Raw genomic sequence first — 16,095 nt, forward strand, 5'->3', positions numbered from 1 at the left:
CATGACACGTCATGAATATGAAGGAGGTTTTATGCATGTTTATGACAACTGTCATTAAGTGTCATTCGCTCAGTTATGTAATTTTTAATGCAAAGATGACATTGTTTGAGATGTCTTTGTTATGGGCTATGGTTAGGGGTAAGACTAGGGGTAGGGTTAGGTCAAATAATGTCATATTTGCATTAAAAATTACATAACTGAGCGAATGACACTTAATGACAGTTGCCATAAACATGCATAAAAAACCTTCATATTCATGACATGTGTCATGTCATGATTATGTAGGTGTCATGTCATGATTATGAAGGTGTCACGTCAGTCTTATGCACACCCCTTCAAGTAAAGTGTAACCATATATTTTAAGCTGTATATGCACAAGTGAACTAGATACGGAACTGTGGATGCACGTATTTAACAGAGTTGATACAATATCAGATCTTATTGTTTTTGCAGGTCTTTGGCTGTGGGCACAAAAACTGGATACAGGCTGTTCTCTGTGACCTCAGTGGACAAACTGGACTGCATTCATGAGAGCAGTGAGACATTCTCCCATTCTTTTTTTTAGTATAAATATGATATAATGGGCATGTATGGTTGTCTACCAAACTACCATGCAATAGGTGGAACCAACACGTGCCATATAATATAGTCATCATCATAGGGTGTAGCCACTTTCTTACAAGTCACTTACCAGATAAACTGAAAATGCCATCTCATTTCCTTTGTATTGTGTTGAGAAAGAAATGAAAAGAAATTTGACTTTGGAGTCATTTTATATAAAGAGCTGTCTCTCAAAACATGTATGTGATCTGTGGTTGTGCTGTCAGTAACTGTGTTGTGATAAACTCGCCCTAGAGGTCATAAAGTTGTCCTGTCTGTTTTAATGGAGTCAAAATAGCCTGCTGATTCATTTTACCTGGTGGCAACATCCTTATGTGTTTGAGATTGTATCTGCAGTCCACAACAAAGTCATTCAAAGATTTCTGTCTGGTAAAAAGCTGAGTTTTGCTAATGTATGCAAAATAAAAGGTATGCTTGGAAAGTCATAGGGTTAAAATATGGTAATGGTAAATAAAGAGTCTGAATTAAAAAAATAATAATAACATTTTGAAGTTAGAATAAAAAATAAAAAAATGACCACAGCCTCAACCTCGACAACCTATGTTTCTATTTCTTCAAAAATAATATTTACACTCATTATTAAAGGTACATAATGACTTCAGTTTTAAATGTACACAATGATAATTTGCATGACAGATAACGACAGAATTTTGCTACCTCTTTAAATGTTGCTTTTATCTCCATTTCTGTCATCTGATGGAGTTTGGATTCCTTTCCACGGTCACTTTTGACTTGCTTACTTGGGCTTTAAAAGACACATCAGCAACATTATGGATTTGACTGCACTGACACTATCAGATGAGAACAAAACTTGAACTGAATTGAGCTGGATAATGACAGTGTTATCTTTACAGCCGAATCAGATTAGTTTTATAATGGATGGATTTTGCAACACTGACACTGTTATTAAACTGAATTGAATTAAAATGAAACAGTCTTGAGCTGAAGATTGACACTATTGACTTTGCCAGAATTACATATAGTCAAATTAATTGTTTTATAATTTATGAACTTTACACATTCACTTAACTGAACTGAATCAACACTAAACTGATTCGAGCTAAATAATGAGACTATTGTCTTGTTAGAGCTGCTTTACAGCAGAATTAGTCTCATATTAAAAGACGTTTGCATACGTTTATTAGTATTTGCATTATTTTCCTGTTACTTACTGTGAAGCTGCTTTGAAGCGATCTGTATTGTGGAAAGCACTATATAAATCAAGTTGACTAGGCTTGACTTTTAAAATGACCACAAAGTGCTTGTACATCAGCTACATGTGTTTGTATGTGGCTTGTTTACTGTATGTTGTCCTTTTCTCTGCTCCCCTTCAGCAGAAACTCCAGACGTGTATATCGTGGAAAGGCTTTTCTCCAGCAGCCTGGTTGTGGTGGTGAGTGAGTCCATGCCACGTCGCATGAATGTCTACCACTTCAAAAAGGGCACAGAGATCTGCAACTACAGCTACTCGAGCAACATTCTTGCAGTGCGTCTAAACAGACAGGTAAACACAACACAGCAAAACACCTGCCAATTATCAATTATACAGCTCCTGGATGAGATGAATGTTTGTCTCTGCTCTTTAATAGTTTAGCTTCAAAATGTGGAAATGAGCATGTTTGGTTTGTTAGCGAAGGTTTCGTTTGTTTTTGTGTGTTTTTCATGGCAGAGACTGGTTGTCTGTCTGGAGGAATCCATTTATATCCACAATATAAAAGACATGAAACTCCTGAAGACCCTTCTTAACACACCATCCAACCCATCAGGTAAGAAAACGGAAAAATCTAGAATTATAATTTATATTTTATAAATTGATTTAAATATTAAAATATTAATCTGTACGCTGTGTTTATGTGTGGCCACCCATGTGTTTCTGTAGGTCTCTGTGCTCTCTCCATCAACCATTCCAACTCTTTCCTGGCATATCCAGGAAGTGACACCATCGGAGAAATTATTGTCTATGATGCAAACAATCTGGTAAAAATATTGTCCGAGAACCAGTTTTGCTGCTCATTTTGGCAGTTCCTTTTGGTTCAGTTAGTTGCTATACATGAGACAAATGCCTAATCTTTAGTCCTGATGCATCATATGAATCTTTTTCTTTGTTGTGTGTTTGTGTCTCTTCTTCTACTCAGAGCACTGTGACTGTGATTCCAGCTCATGACAGTCCACTGGCCGCCATCACCTTCAGTGCTTCCGGCACCAAACTGGCCAGTGCTTCTGAAAGGGTAAAGAGCCACTGTTTATATAGAAGCACAGCCAAGTGACCCTCACAAAACTGGTCAAGAACATGTCTGGGTCATGTTTCACCCTAAATCCAAAGGAAAGAAACTGTGGCTTTGTTTTGTTTTTTTTTATTCAGATTATTTTAAGCACATCCCAAACTGCTATTACCATAATGCAAAAATTTTTTTTAAAAAAATACAATTTTCATACTGTTATGCAAAAAATAAATAGTACGTAAATTGCAGTTTTTTTAATGGTAGTATTTGTTATAGGACTTTTATGCTGATTTAAATACAAAGAAAATGATTTTATTATAATATTTTTTATAATTATAATAATTGTTTATTTTACTTTCTTAAAACGTACTATAGTAAAAATGCTCTAGAACAGTGGCTCTCAACCTTTTTGACTCCAAGGCCCCTCAATGTCCACAAACATTTTTTAAAGGGCCATGACCTCTCCAGTTGTTCTTGATTTATTGGATAAGAATTAAGGTTAAGGATTTTTAAAAATATTTTTTACTCAAAATTTCTACCCAATAAAATATTTTAAAGCTTAGAATAATAATAATAATAAAAAAATAATATTCATAAAATATATAAACATGCCCATGGAGTTGTAGGATTTTATTAATATACATGTCTTATCCAGGTCTAGAAATCACACTTTTAAAATGAAGCTACCTCATAAATCAGAATTTTTCTAAAAATTAAAAAAAAGGGTGAATTAAAATATGAAATCAAATGAACATATCCAGACATATAACAAGGCTGGGAATTTGTGGCAAAAGTGCTGAATTATTGCCAGAGGCGGATAAAGTACTCAACTCCATTACTTGAGTGAAAGTCCAGATAATGCTGGTCAAATATTACTCCATTACAAGTAAAAGTTGTAAAGACAGATTTTTACTTAAGTAAAAGTACAGAAGTACTTGCTTTTAAAAGTACTTAAGTACCAAAAGTAAATTTCCTTTTTTATGTCAATGCACTGTTTTATTGTTGTACGACTCAAGTAAATGTACTTAGTTACTGTCCGGCTCTGATTATTGCCTAAAACAGGCTTCAGTATTCTTTAGGCAAAATATAATTTTAATACAATAATATATTTTTTTGGTGAAATGCAACACTGATGTTTCTTTTCTGCTTTTTTAGGGCACAGTGATTCGAGTCTTCTCCATTCCAGAGGGACTGCGCTTGTTTGAGTTCCGACGCGGGATGAAAAGGTAAGGTGATGATGATTCAAAGCTCACAGTGACCCATGAAGGTACTTTGATCATACAGAAGGAGAAAATGAGAGTTGGAGGCATTTGTGTGAACTGTGGTATGTTTGAGTCTTTTTTTCTTCACATTTTTGACCTTTTGTGTGTCTGTGTCACCAAAGGTATGTCAACATCAGCTCCCTTTCCTTCAGCCCGGATGCTCAGTTCCTCTGTGCTTCAAGCAATACAGAGACGGTGCACATTTTCAAGCTTGAACAGCACAGCCCAAGGTACTGAAAATGCTCTTTGCTCTCACTTCGTTTAATAAACAACTGAACGAATGAGTCAGAACGTCTGCATTTACTGACAAATCTTAACTTTGTCAGTGTTTGTGTTTGTGTCTCTCTCGCAGTGGGGAGGAGGACACTCCCTCTTGGTCAGCATATGTAGGTAAGATGTTCACAGCAGCCAGTAGCTACCTCCCAGCACAGGTGTCAGGCATGATGAGTCAAGACCGAGCCTTTGCTACCGTCCGGCTCCAGATGGCGGGTCAGAAGAATGTCTGTACCCTGGCAACGTGAGTCCTGCCCTCATTACACAGCAATCTACAAAGTTTAACCTTGTATTTACTGAGAAAAAAAAAACTCATTCAAGAGTTTCACCTGACCAATCAGAATCCAGAAGCTTCCACGTTTGCTTGTGGCCTCCTCTGATGGGCAGCTATTCATCTATAACATTGATCCTCAAGATGGGGGTGAATGCACTCTGGTGCAGAAGCACAGGTGAGTCATCACTCTTTTTTAACTGGAAAAAGAGTCTGGACAAGTTCAAAGATTGAATCTTGTTCAAAAAATTATTTAGAGTTGATCACTGATTCGTTCACTTATTTGTATTTTTTTTTTTGCATTTTACTTCTGTATGCCAGTGGGTGGCGACTAGTGTCTGTATTTTTGTGTGTTAAGAGTGAGTCAACCAGACTCTTAAAGGAACACGCCACTATTTTTGAAAATAGGCTCATTTTCCAACTCCGCTAGAGTTAAACAGTTGAGTTTTACCGTTTTCACTTTTAGCTGTAGCTTAGCATAGATCATTGAATCTGATTAGACCGTTAGCATCTCGCTCAAAAATGACCAAAGAGTTTCTATATTTTTCCTATTTAAAACTTGACCGCTGCGTAATATCATTGCGCCTGCTGCACCCATGGTATTATCCCATTATTATACCCATATCGGCCTAGAAAATCGCAACTTTTCATTTTCCGTCGGTCTTAGTACACAATGTAACTACAGAAGAGTCAAGTTTTAAATAGGAAAAATATAGAAACTCTTTGGTCATTTTTGAGCGAGATGCTAACGGTCTAATCAGATTCAATGATCTATGCTAAGCTAAGCTAAAAGTGCTACCGCCAGACCCGGAGATCGGCTGAATGGATTCGAAAACGGTAAAACTCAACTGTTTAACTCTAGGGGAGTTGGAAAATGAGCCTATTTTCAAAAATAGTGGAGTGTTCCTTTAAGTAATTCATTGAAAAGTATGACCAAAGCAATTTGTATGCTCCAGCACAAATGTTTAAGTGTTTCCCCCCACAAACAACCAGTTTTGTTATTGTTAACTAAAACTAAATTTATTTAAAAAAATAATTTTGTCAATTAAAATAAAGCTTAATGGGATAGTTCACCCAAAAGTGAAAATTCTTTCATTATTTACTCACCCTCAAGTTATTCCAAACCTGTCTGAGTTTCTTTTTTTCTGTTGAACTCAAAAGAAGATATTTTGAAGATTATGGGTAAGCAAAGAGTTGATGGTCCCCACAGACTTCCATAGTATAGAACAAAATACTATGGAAGTCAATGGAGATTTCTTTTTAAATATCTTCTTTTGTGTTCAACAGAAGAAATACATTTATACAGGGTTTAAACAACTTGAGGGTGAGTAAATGATGACAGAAGTTTCATTTTTGGGTGAACTATCCCTTTAAATAAAGTGTAAATATTAGATGAAAAACATGAAATACTAAAACAAAACTTGCTTTGTCAACTAAAAGTATTAACATTAGTCATACTAAATCTATATTAAAGATAAATTAACACTAAACAGAAATATAAAAACTAATTAAAAGCTAATAAAAAAGACAAAAGCAAATAAAATGACTTAAACTAAAATGAAACTAAGAAATGTTGCCTTTGCAACTAACTAGAGGTGAAATATTAAAAGTACTAAAACTAAATCAGAAATAAAAATAAAGCTAAATAGAAATATTAAAAAATAAAAATGACAAAATCATCTAAAAAATTATCAAAACTTTAATCTAAATTAAAATCAAAACTGAAAATATAAAAATAAACACTTTTTCAAAATATGAAGTATATAAATAATACTATAATTTTGAAATGTAAAATGTGTATATATATTTACATTTTATATATATATATATATATATATATATATACAGTTGTGTGAAAAAGTGTTGGCCCCCTTCCTGATTTCTTATTTTTTTGCATGTTTGTCACACTTTAATGTTTCAGATCATCAAACATATATATACACGTATATACACACATACAATCTATAATTTTTCTCCCTTCATTTTTCTCCAGGCCTAAATAATAGTTCTAGTAATTACGCAATTTAACTGGTTTATGGTCATCAGTAATTTTTGCACATTTGTGTATCTTCTGCCCCTTTTCCGTTATTGCTGTGAATAAGATTGTCTCAGATGTCACATGAGAGAACGACATGTCCACTCTCATTCAGTCACTGACTCGTCATGAATGAGATGACCCAGTTCATTCAGCTCATTCATGAACAAGAGGTCTCCTTGTGGTAGATAGCAACTTATTTTTAAAGCACATTAGTTTAATAATTTACTTTGGGGTATGAATGTGTGCAATTGATAATGTAGAACACAACATAAATGTCTATTTCAGTAGTATAGGCACATACCTTATTTTGCTAAAACTCACCAATATCGCCTTTAACCCCCAGGTTGTTTGGATCAGATAAGGATTGGGAGGAGCCTGAGAAATGCGAACTCACGGAGCCACCGCAAGCATGCCAGACCTATGCTGCCACTGTGGCCATCCCCACCTCTGGACCCGTTACAGCCACTCTCACAGGTACCACAGCACACTCAAACACACTTCGTTTTACATGTGAACTCTTTTTCATGATCGCCCAACTGTGTTCGTCTCAGGCTATTCAGAGGATGGGGGAGCTAAGAAGGGTGAGGTGATTCCCGAGCACGAGTTTGCAGCAGGGCCTGTGTGTCTGGACGACGAAACTGAATTTCCTCCCGTGAGCATTCGCTAACCTCTCCACGTCTAAGCGGCGGTGGTGCATTCCAGTGTATGGGCTTGTCTTGTCCCTCTGTCCACAAGCACTCAAACGAAGTGTGATTTATTATCTTTAACCAAACCAACACCAGCCTGTTCAGGTCTGATGACAGAAAGCAGTTCATAATAATGCATTTTACCAGGACCAAATGTTGCCATTTAATCACATCAGAAGATGAATGTGTTGTCTATTACACAACATAAAAGACAAATATCACTCCAAACATTACTCCTTTGATGTATGAAATAATGAAGTATATATTTCAGTGGTATTATTATGTATTTAGACTGAAATAATGCTACATTCATGTAAGTTCTGGGTGAATACAGACAAAGTGGGATACTTAAAGCTTAATCATTATTACTAAAAATCAGAAGTTCATATAACTAGTATGTGATGACATACACTACTATCAAAAGTTTGGGGGAAGTAAAATGTTTTTTTTTTTTAAGATAATATTTTTATTCAGCAAGGATGCATTAAGTTTTGGCAGTAAAGACATTTGTAATGTTACAAATACAAATATTTTTTATGTCAAATAAATGCTGTTCTTGAACTATTCATCAATTCTGAAAAAAAATATGAAACAGCACAACTGTTAATAAGATAATTATAAGAAATGTTTCCTGAGCATCAAATCAGCATATTAGAATGATTTCTGAAGGATCATGTGACACTGAAGACGAACACTGAAGACTGGAGTAATGATGCTGAAAATTCATCTTTTTTATCACAGGAATAAATTACATTTTAAAATGTATTCAAATAGAAAAGTTATTTTAAACTGTTATAATATTTCACAATATTACTGTTTTACACATATAAATAAATAAATGCAGCCTTGGTGAGAATAAGAGACTTCTTTCAAAAGCATTAAAAATCTGTATATGTAACCAATTGGATTATATTTAACGGCAATGAAAAATCATTAAAAAGTGTTCCACATGATCTGTATTCATCTTAGATGTTGAAATACATTTTCTGACACTAAACCTGCTGTTGCTGTTGTAGTCTAATGATGCTTCTGATCTTATATACATGGACATGAGCACAAGTTAGATGACTCATTTGTTTGTTTGTGCACAGACAGGACAATGAACAATGCATTAAATCCAATCCAAGTTTTTTGTCTTTCACATTCTGTTTGGCCTTCTTGATGCAGTAAATGCTGGGTTCATTCATCACCATTGCTACATAAGATAACTATGTAACTATGAGAGCTCTTTTTCTGTTTTAGTCTAAATGACATGATCTCAAACACATTTTTGTCTATGCACACACACACACACACACACACACACACACAACATACAGGAGTATTTCAGCTTAAACATGCTGCATCTCTCATGCTACATCTGAACAAATCTTAATGGATGAATCACATTTTAACAATGAAAGAAACATTTTACAATGCAAAAGGTCTCAAGATCAAGAGGAGAAACTAGAAATGATGCTTTATATTGATGCAGTGCTCACTTAACTTCACATGGTGGAGCACTTATTGTTGTCCAACAGGCCTTGTTAACACTAACACTGCCTAACTTGTTTTGATAGAGCTGATGTGATAGTTTTTCAGATAGTTTTAGATGCTTAAAGGGATAGTATTTGCTGAAAACCTCTGTCCATCTGAACAGATTTGGAGAAATTTTGCATTATATTACTAGTTCACCAATAGATTCTCTGCAGTGAATGGGTGCCGTCAGAATAAGTGTCCAAACAGGTGATAAAAATACCACAATAATCCACAAGTAGTCCACACCACTCCAGTCCATCACTTAATGTCTTATGACGCAAAAAACGGCGTGTTTGTAAGAAACAAATCCATCATTAAGGTTTTAACATTAAACTGTTGCTTCTGGCCAAAATAGTCCATAATCCATAATAATGGTTCCTCCAGTGAAAAAGTCCATCTCTTATTGTCCTCTCACATCAAAATCCACCAACATATTTGCTTAGAACTGTTTTGGACTGTTTTCACTTGTTGATCTGTGCATATTTCTCTCCTGATTCAGATGAAACGACTTTTTCATTGGAGAATGTTACAAAACAGTGCACAATAATATTCACAATATTACGACCAGAGGACTCTGTAGCAGTTTAAAGTTAAAAACATCTTGATGGATTAGTTTATTACAAACACGCAGGTGTTCACTTCATAAGACATTAATTGAAGGACTGGAGTCATTATTGTGATGCTTTTATCAGCTGTTTGGACTCTCATTGTGACGGCACCCATTCACTGCAGAGGATCCATTGGTGATTAAGTGATGTAAAGCTAAGTATCTCAAAATCTGTTCTGATGAAGAAACAAACTCATCTACATCTTGGATGGCCTGAGGGTGAGTAAACTCTCAGCAACTTTTCATTTTTGGGTGAACAGCTATTCCTTTAAATGGAGGAGCTCGGGACTCTGATGTCAGAAGGATTTTATCATTTATAGGATGTCAGTTTGGACTAACATACTCAGATGCCATTGCTATTGCGTTTATATACCTTCCAAGTGTCATTGTGGTGTATTAAAATGTAATTATGGCTAACTGATATGTGTCGGACATGTTCTCAGCTAGCTCCTGTTGAGATCTGTATCTGTCTATAACACACCCATGGCTGAGGGAACAATAAAGCTCTGTTCTGGTTTCCGGTAGATAAATTGGTGCCGTGACGGATCTGGGCGAGGCAAGGGGAGATGACCGTGAGAGGGTAGAGAACAGGTGGAGGCTGCAACTGTGACAGGAGGATCCTCAGTGAATGAGCAAGGACAAACAAATAAAAATGAAAACTAACTTCAGGGTGCTAAATTATTAAAGGAACGGTTGAACTGCTAATATCTTAAATTTAGTTGATCAGGGATTTGGGTCGTTGTCACTCAGACCCCTGAAGGGTGTGTTATAAATGAGGTGCATGACTGAAATATAACCACATATTGTTCTAGTTACGTAACACATTGTATTAATTCAGTCGTAATACTGTAGCATTTTATTCTTTTAATTTATAACTCCATCATATTGAATCATAAGAGAAGAGGAATTACTTTTTTATATATGTGTTTTGCTGTATTGATACTTAATATGTTTACATGTTACCATCCTGAATACTAATACAACGGGATGTTTTGTATGTATGTGCCTATGATATTACTTGTAAGAGTGCAAAGTATTTTGCTGGATTTCTCAAGACCAAAAGATAAAAAAAATAAATGAATTATGTAGGAAATCTATTAGGAATGAAATTATGCAAAACACCTGTAGTCTTTTCTTCATCGGATTAGAATAGACACTTTCAATCAAAGGTTTTTTTTTTTTTTACCACTTGTATTCAGCAAGGATGCTTTAATTTGATCAAAAATGACAGTGAAGACTGTCATTAATAATGTTCCAAAAAAAGATTTCTATTTCAAGTAAATGCTGTTTTTGGACTTTCTATTCATCAAAGTATCCTGAAAAACATATCACTGTTTCCACAAAAAAAAAAAAAAATAAGCAGCACAATATTTTAAAAATGAGAAATGTTTCTCGTGCAGCAAATCAGCATAAATAAAATTATTTCTGAAGGATCATGTGATACTGAAGACTGGAGTAATGATGCTGTAAATTCAGCTTTGTCATCACAGGAATAAATTACATAGAAATGTACTACTACATAGTTGTTTAAAATTGTAATAATATGAAATGCAATACTATTTTATTATATTACTGTACGCTTTGGTGAGCAAAAGAGAATAGTCAAAATGTTTTATAATTATATCTTATGATATATTATAATTCAATTCGCATGTTATTCGTAACTTTATCAGCTTGTTTTGTCTTGAGTTGTCAGACAAATCAGAGTAATCAACACTATTGAAATCTAATGAAATTGGAGAAAGACTAAGGACACCATGAACATTTCTGTCATTTAGGTCAGATTTGTGCCATAGGTCACATTAGATAATCTATCTAATAGTTGATTTTAATTTAATAATGTTTTGTCTTCATTACCCACATTTTACATGGTCATCTTTCATATCAATACACATGAAGTCTATGCAGTGTGAGTCTGCCATGTAGAATCCTCTATTTTACAGTATCCAAATATATATATATGTGTGTGTGTGTGTATATATATATATGGTCAATAGCATACTATAAAATTATATAGGATATGTGGCTTGTACAAATATGAGATAATTAAGACCGGATTATTCCCCTGATGACAGAACGTGAACAAGATAACTTTAGAAATTAATTTTTTTTCATGTGAACATGAGCACTGTAGTGCTGTGAAGAGTCAGCTGTGCTACACTGATCATTGTTTGTTTTGAAAGGCAAAAGAACATGTTGAGCTTTGGGCATTATCCAGTCAAAACAACTTTGTTGATCCCACAGAGCTTTGTGTTTGACTTCTGAGGTCATTTCCACAGGAGATTTCATGTATTATTCTCTGCCCTTGCTGTATATGCTAATTATTGTCAAAGGATATTACAGCTACTAATGATATCCAATAAGATTTGCATTCATTAGTTTAAATGCATTTTATACACAGTCTGAAATAATCCATGCTTCTCTCACAGAAATGAGAAATAAATCACTCTATTCAAAGTCAACAATGCAGCTTCATACTCAACAACATATGCAGCAAAGCAGTATGTAAAATATAATTAGCCGACAATAATACGGCCCCTTAAATATGCTGTCATGTTTCATTTCAATTAAGAAACATATTATAGTGGTTTTGGCATAGACACAAATGCCTGTGATACATCTTCTGGAAGTTACTGAAATGATAATCATAACACTTAAACAGGGGGGTGATATGGGGTGATACCGGGGGTCATATAGCCTATTCCTACATTACTTGAAGCTCCTTGATGGCTAATGTCAAAATCGTAATTGCACAATGTGCAAAATGCTAGACTTCATGTTAAATATTTTTCATAGGTTAGTACTCGGGAGTCTGCACTCAGTTTGTGATATTCCTGTTATACAGTATTTTAGAGTAAACAGTAGGAATGCAACAATACAGTTAGCGCAGGGTTCAATAAATACCTCAGTTTTTTAAACGCAGCTTTCAGTTTGGTTCTGATGGTTTGGCACAACAGAGTTCTTTTTAGCACCTCAGTTTAGCTTTCAGTTTGGTTCTGATGGTTTGGCACAACAGAGTTCTTTTTAGCGATTTTAAATGTTTTAAATGCACAAACAAACTCCAGTACATTGTTGTACACTGTAGAAAAACATGGATTATCACATGTCTACCTTACATTTATTTTGAGAGAAGTATTCTTTTTTTATAGACTGGCCATTATTTAATGCTATGAAGACATGTAATGTCGGTTTCATTCACACTGGATACTAGAGGGCGCCCCTGCGCAGAAAGTCCACATATGCATCACCGAAGAAATAGCGCTCACGACTCCAGGAAAAACACCATACACATGTTTCCTTATCTCAGCGCACGACTCACGGACACACAAACAGAGCCAGTTTGGAGAGAAATAAAAAAAGACGGAAAACGCTCTGATTGGTTGATTCCTCATCTTTTTCTGTTGCTTGTTTACTGCGCGTGGACAGGTCACCGGGTTTTTGCGTAGTTTAGAGTGACAAATCGTACTTTAAGGTCAAAATGCGTAGCCGCTACGCAAAATGCATACAGGTTGGCAGGTCTGTCGCTGTGAGCAGCACATACAGCAGTGTTGCACTGTGACCTTGTTTGTTAGGGTCTGAGGCTACACAGTGCTATAATAATTTAACCAGACATTGTAAGTCAGCATATAATGATCATATGAACTCTTGTTATGGTGAACTCTAGTGTGGAACAGCATATTTTGATGATGATAATTGATCCTGCTAAGGTTTCTATGAAAAACAGTCTTAGGAAAATACATAGAAATTGCAACATAAGCACAAATATTTGGAGCCTCAAGGGGTTCATTTACTTACTACATTCTACTTGACTGTTTCTCAAACAGGAGTTAAGAAAACTTGACTTGATCTAATGCCAAACGGTTCGTATAAAATATCTGAGTGGCCTATGCCATAAATTTGTTTATTTTGACATGTGTTTCCATAAAGAGCAAGCCAGGATATTTGATGACGTGGCTGGATATCGGACAAGTCAACTAATGTAATAGTGTACACTCATAAAAAAGTTTGAGATACACTCCTTTAATCTATGGCAACTGTAATTAAGAAACCAGATGTAAACAATGCTGCTTTGTTGTGTGTGCTGATCGCAACACAAGCACTCTCCATCTAATAATTATGAGATACAATGATAAGACATTCTTAGATAACAGTTAGCTGGTTAAGTATCTCGCACCATAAATGACAGGTCCTCTGTAAGGCCACCTAGAAAGATAAATGCATAATCTGACCACTGGCAAAGAGAAATTATTTAGAAGACCTTGGGGACTCAAAAGATAATTTAACTTTTTAGCTGTAAGCAAGCAGAAATTGTAAGGGTTTTGAAAATAAAAGAAACATTAAGATGTAAAATAAGAAAGAAATATGTCAGATTCTGCACTATTTCTAAGTCACTATTCAAATCACTAATCAAATTAAATTTGTGAATTATTTGCAGCCTACAGACGGTCAATGTTCTTCCATCGAAGCTCAAGATGCTCTTTGGATCATCTCAATCACGCTAGAGAACATAATGATCAGATTTTACACAAATTTGCAGATATGAAGCAAAAATGGGACTTTCTGGAACTGTGGAAGGCTACGAAGCTGCAGTCCGTAACTTTTTTAGGTTAAAAATGATCCGAAATCAATATTTGAGCAAGTACATAACCAGCCAGTGTTCGAAACTATCGCCTACACTGTAGAAAAACATGGATTATCACATGTCTACCTTACATTTATTTTGAGAGAAGTATTCTTTTTTTATAGACTGGCCATTATTTAATGCTATGAAGACATGTAATGTCGGTTTCATTCACACTGGATACTAGAGGGCGCCCCTGCGCAGAAAGTCCACATATGCATCACCGAAGAAATAGCGCTCACGACTCCAGGAAAAACACCATACACATGTTTCCTTATCTCAGCGCACGACTCACGGACACACAAACAGAGCCAGTTTGGAGAGAAATAAAAAAAGACGGAAAACGCTCTGATTGGTTGATTCCTCATCTTTTTCTGTTGCTTGTTTACTGCGCGTGGACAGGTCACCGGGTTTTTGCGTAGTTTAGAGTGACAAATCGTACTTTAAGGTCAAAATGCGTAGCCGCTACGCAAAATGCATACAGGTTGGCAGGTCTGTCGCTGTGAGCAGCACATACAGCAGTGTTGCACTGTGACCTTGTTTGTTAGGGTCTGAGGCTACACAGTGCTATAATAATTTAACCAGACATTGTAAGTCAGCATATAATGATCATATGAACTCTTGTTATGGTGAACTCTAGTGTGGAACAGCATATTTTGATGATGATAATTGATCCTGCTAAGGTTTCTATGAAAAACAGTCTTAGGAAAATACATAGAAATTGCAACATAAGCACAAATATTTGGAGCCTCAAGGGGTTCATTTACTTACTACATTCTACTTGACTGTTTCTCAAACAGGAGTTAAGAAAACTTGACTTGATCTAATGCCAAACGGTTCGTATAAAATATCTGAGTGGCCTATGCCATAAATTTGTTTATTTTGACATGTGTTTCCATAAAGAGCAAGCCAGGATATTTGATGACGTGGCTGGATATCGGACAAGTCAACTAATGTAATAGTGTACACTCATAAAAAAGTTTGAGATACACTCCTTTAATCTATGGCAACTGTAATTAAGAAACCAGATGTAAACAATGCTGCTTTGTTGTGTGTGCTGATCGCAACACAAGCACTCTCCATCTAATAATTATGAGATACAATGATAAGACATTCTTAGATAACAGTTAGCTGGTTAAGTATCTCGCACCATAAATGACAGGTCCTCTGTAAGGCCACCTAGAAAGATAAATGCATAATCTGACCACTGGCAAAGAGAAATTATTTAGAAGACCTTGGGGACTCAAAAGATAATTTAACTTTTTAGCTGTAAGCAAGCAGAAATTGTAAGGGTTTTGAAAATAAAAGAAACATTAAGATGTAAAATAAGAAAGAAATATGTCAGATTCTGCACTATTTCTAAGTCACTATTCAAATCACTAATCAAATTAAATTTGTGAATTATTTGCAGCCTACAGACGGTCAATGTTCTTCCATCGAAGCTCAAGATGCTCTTTGGATCATCTCAATCACGCTAGAGAACATAATGATCAGATTTTACACAAATTTGCAGATATGAAGCAAAAATGGGACTTTCTGGAACTGTGGAAGGCTACGAAGCTGCAGTCCGTAACTTTTTTAGGTTAAAAATGATCCGAAATCAATATTTGAGCAAGTACATAACCAGCCAGTGTTCGAAACTATCGCCTTACTTTAGCCAGATTCACAACGGGCAGCTTATAATAATGATTTCTAATTTGAGTGGTACAGGTAGGTTTTCGCGGGAAATTCGAGCATGCCGCTGCATCATTACGTCACTTCTGTAAACATAAAGAAGTTGTCCCACGGCTACTAGGCTATATCACATGTGAGGATCCTGCAGCTGAAGGATCGTTTATAGCCTTTTCTCACAGCAGCCAGAATAATTAAATGTATCATTTTGATGGCGGATTGTAATCCATAAAGGATTATGTGTTTATGAAACACGTGTTTTTTGGGTTAAAATAATTTCTTAATATGAAATTCAAGGAGTATGA

General features: G+C 35.4%; 1 protein-coding gene across 2 annotated transcripts in view; it reads left to right on the forward strand.

Annotated features, from left to right (window-relative positions):
• LOC107654490 (WD repeat domain phosphoinositide-interacting protein 1-like) overlaps positions 1 to 10,141 on the forward strand; it is a 12,566-nt gene extending 2,425 nt beyond the window's left edge. Inside the window, exons 2-13 of one of the 2 annotated variants that reach the window (XM_016441568.1) lie at positions 454 to 536; positions 1,956 to 2,125; positions 2,291 to 2,387; positions 2,501 to 2,598; positions 2,757 to 2,849; positions 3,999 to 4,069; positions 4,228 to 4,335; positions 4,458 to 4,622; positions 4,720 to 4,827; positions 7,031 to 7,161; positions 7,239 to 7,339; positions 10,024 to 10,141. In XM_016441568.1, the coding sequence (XP_016297054.1) occupies positions 454 to 536; positions 1,956 to 2,125; positions 2,291 to 2,387; positions 2,501 to 2,598; positions 2,757 to 2,849; positions 3,999 to 4,069; positions 4,228 to 4,335; positions 4,458 to 4,622; positions 4,720 to 4,827; positions 7,031 to 7,161; positions 7,239 to 7,339; positions 10,024 to 10,068 (1,270 nt within the window). In that variant the 3' untranslated portion in view covers positions 10,069 to 10,141. The remainder of the gene's footprint in view (positions 1 to 453; positions 537 to 1,955; positions 2,126 to 2,290; positions 2,388 to 2,500; positions 2,599 to 2,756; positions 2,850 to 3,998; positions 4,070 to 4,227; positions 4,336 to 4,457; positions 4,623 to 4,719; positions 4,828 to 7,030; positions 7,162 to 7,238; positions 7,340 to 10,023) is intronic. The other variant, XM_016441569.1, reaches the window with a different exon arrangement.
• The last annotated feature ends 5,954 nt before the right edge of the window (positions 10,142 to 16,095 follow it).

Source organism: Sinocyclocheilus anshuiensis, unplaced genomic scaffold (assembly GCF_001515605.1).
Source record: "Sinocyclocheilus anshuiensis isolate Anshui unplaced genomic scaffold, SAMN03320099.WGS_v1.1 scaffold419, whole genome shotgun sequence".
NCBI classification, from domain to species: Eukaryota; Metazoa; Chordata; class Actinopteri; order Cypriniformes; family Cyprinidae; genus Sinocyclocheilus; species Sinocyclocheilus anshuiensis.